The 2,569-nt window shown below is 32.5% G+C and overlaps 1 protein-coding gene across 1 annotated transcript; it reads left to right on the top strand.

The window, feature by feature from the left end:
* Positions 1 to 56: 56 nt before the first annotated feature.
* On the top strand, positions 57 to 1,496 carry LOC118756352 (putative nuclease HARBI1). Its single transcript, XM_036491122.1, has 3 exons — positions 57 to 417; positions 477 to 903; positions 975 to 1,496. The coding sequence occupies exons 1-3, from the start codon at positions 299 to 301 to the stop codon at positions 1,494 to 1,496; spliced, it is 1,068 nt and encodes a 355-aa protein (XP_036347015.1). The 5' UTR covers positions 57 to 298.
* Positions 1,497 to 2,569: the final 1,073 nt, after the last annotated feature.

The following is a 2,569-nucleotide window of genomic DNA, read 5'->3' as shown; positions in this document are numbered from 1 at the left end:
TGGTAGAGTGCCAATTTTTGCTACGTAATTTTAATTCATACATTATTCAGGGCTGTTCTGAAATCCGATCGAAATTGATTTCGCATCGATTTGGATTTCCGACTAGGAATCAAAAAGGTGTTCGGCAATCCTATCGAAATTGAGAAATTCGAACAAAAAGCAAATCCTATTCGAAGTGTCAAAATTGAAATGTTTAGTTGCTGCGTCCATTGTTTACATTTATATTTCATTGTAATTATTTCATTTGTGAAAGAGTAGACTGTTTGTTATTGAAAACTTTGACAAAAAGTTGAAGAAAATGAGTTTTTGGTTTGTGGCTGCGATTGCCATTGAAATTAGAGAACAAAATAACATGGAAAAGTTAAAGAGGAGAATTTTGCGTGACCACAGCAATCCGCTAAGTCTCTCAGATGCATTGTGAGCTTACTCAATGAAAATTTATAAATTACTAATAATTTGATTTAATCTTTATATAGATTTGTTGCTCAATACCGTCTAAATAAGGATGCGTTCTCCATGGTATTAAGTGAAGTGGAACCATACTTAAAAAATATGTCCATTTCACCTATTATTCAATTGGCTGCCACACTGAGGTTCTTTGGTGAAGGAGGTTACCAGAGGTCAGTAGGAACAGATGCAAATATCCAATTAGGTCGTAGCACTGTTTCCAAAGTTATTGGCAATGTGCTTACCGTCCTCGAATGGAAACTCTGCCAAAAGTGGATCAAGCTAAATGTGTCAGAAAGTGAGCGACGCCAATGTAAATCATTTTTTTTTAACAAATGGGGGATACCTGGTGTAATCGGGTGCATTGATGGCACCCACATCGAATTAATAAAGCCACTAACGGATGCCCCCTCGTATTACAATAGGAAGGGTTATTTCAGCATAAATGCTATGATTGTGAGTATATATGTACATGAACATATCGTTATTTTGTTTACGAGTCTCTCTATTTAAATAATAAATTGCAGATATGTGATCACAACATGACAATTCAAGCTGTTGATGCAACGCATCCCGGCTCCAGCCACGATTCTTTTATCTGGAAGCTCAGCAATGCATATTCTCATTTTGTGGCAAAATATCGGGGTGGCGAGCGTTGTTTTCATTTGTTGGGCGATAGTGGTTATGGCTTTGAACCATTTTTGATAACTCCATTTAGGAATCCAATTGCCAATACAATAGAGCATAACTTTAATGTAGTACACGCTTCTGCGCGTAATATTGTTGAACGAACTATTGGCGTCTTAAAATCTCGATTTCGTTGTTTAATTAGTTGCTTGCACTACAGTCCACAAAAAGTTGTTAAAATTATTAATGTCTGTTGCGCACTTCACAATGTGTGTAGACACTACAACGTTAACTTCGATGAAGAAAATATTAATTTCCAAAATATGAACAACGAAAATAATATCGATGATGAAAGAGTATCATCGTTATATAACGAAGGAGTTCGTGTCAGAAATGAAATAGCAAACAATCTTACAGTTTGAAGTTCAGATAAATTTATTCATTTTTCAATGTCTTTTATATTTTTTTCGCATATACAGACACACAGTTAGTGGCAGTGAAAATCGCGCAGTAAGTTTCTTCAATTTTTTTATATAATAAATTTGTTTATGAAATAATACTTCACATACATATGTAACGGAAAGTTTCAAACCTTGTAACAAATTAACAGAATTTAGTAAAATTTTCATAAAAGTTTCGAATTGCTTAATCTTTTTTTTTTAGCAAAATGTTTGGCATGTAGTCTTAAAGACGATTTTATTACAGTTTATAGTTGGAAGAAAATGCGTAACACCGTTACTTAAAACTCCATAAACTATAATTAAATGGGCTATAGGACTACATGTCAAACATTTCTCTAAAAATACTGAGTTTTATATTTGATGAAAATTTAACTAATTTTTATAAATTTGTTACAAAGCTTCAAACTTTCAGTTATATGGTTTTTTTTGAAGTGTGAAGTGTTATTTCGTAATTAAATTTATTTAATTTAAATGAAATAAATGTAAAAAGAATAAAAGAAATTTACTGGACCATTTTTATTGACTCATTTCATCTTAAAATATACTTTAAAGAAAACTTGTACTAAAAACTAATACATAAAAATAATTTTAAAAAATAAATCAAAACAAAACAAATTCATACATAAATAAAGAAATTCGTATTTACAAAGAAATGTTGCTATTTTTTATGTAGTATTCTTTCTATATTTTCATGGTGATTTTTAAAGTCTTCTCTGATGCCATCCAACGTTTCGTTCGTTTTTTCCATTGCGTCACAGAAACGTTGCATGGCTGCGAGGTTCTCTTCTCGGTTTTCCATCAACGAATCCAGAACGCCTTCAACCTTTCTGTTGAAATTTTTTTGTAACTCCAGGGATTCCTTGAGACAGTCCTTGAAAATGAACACAATGTTATGCTGGATAACACAATATCTTAATAAACTATTACCAGTAAGGAAGTTTCTTTTTTTCTTTTTGGAGTCGATGCCTGAATATCGTGTCGTGCCCGTTTTTGGCCTGTGGAAGTTGAGGGCATCACTTCTTCCTCAGTTAAAT

Source organism: Rhagoletis pomonella, unplaced genomic scaffold (assembly GCF_013731165.1).
Source record: "Rhagoletis pomonella isolate Grant_MI unplaced genomic scaffold, Rhpom_1.0 Rhpom_scaffold_00002, whole genome shotgun sequence".
Lineage (NCBI taxonomy): Eukaryota > Metazoa > Arthropoda > Insecta > Diptera > Tephritidae > Rhagoletis > Rhagoletis pomonella.
This window is presented reverse-complemented; position numbering and strand designations above follow the sequence as displayed.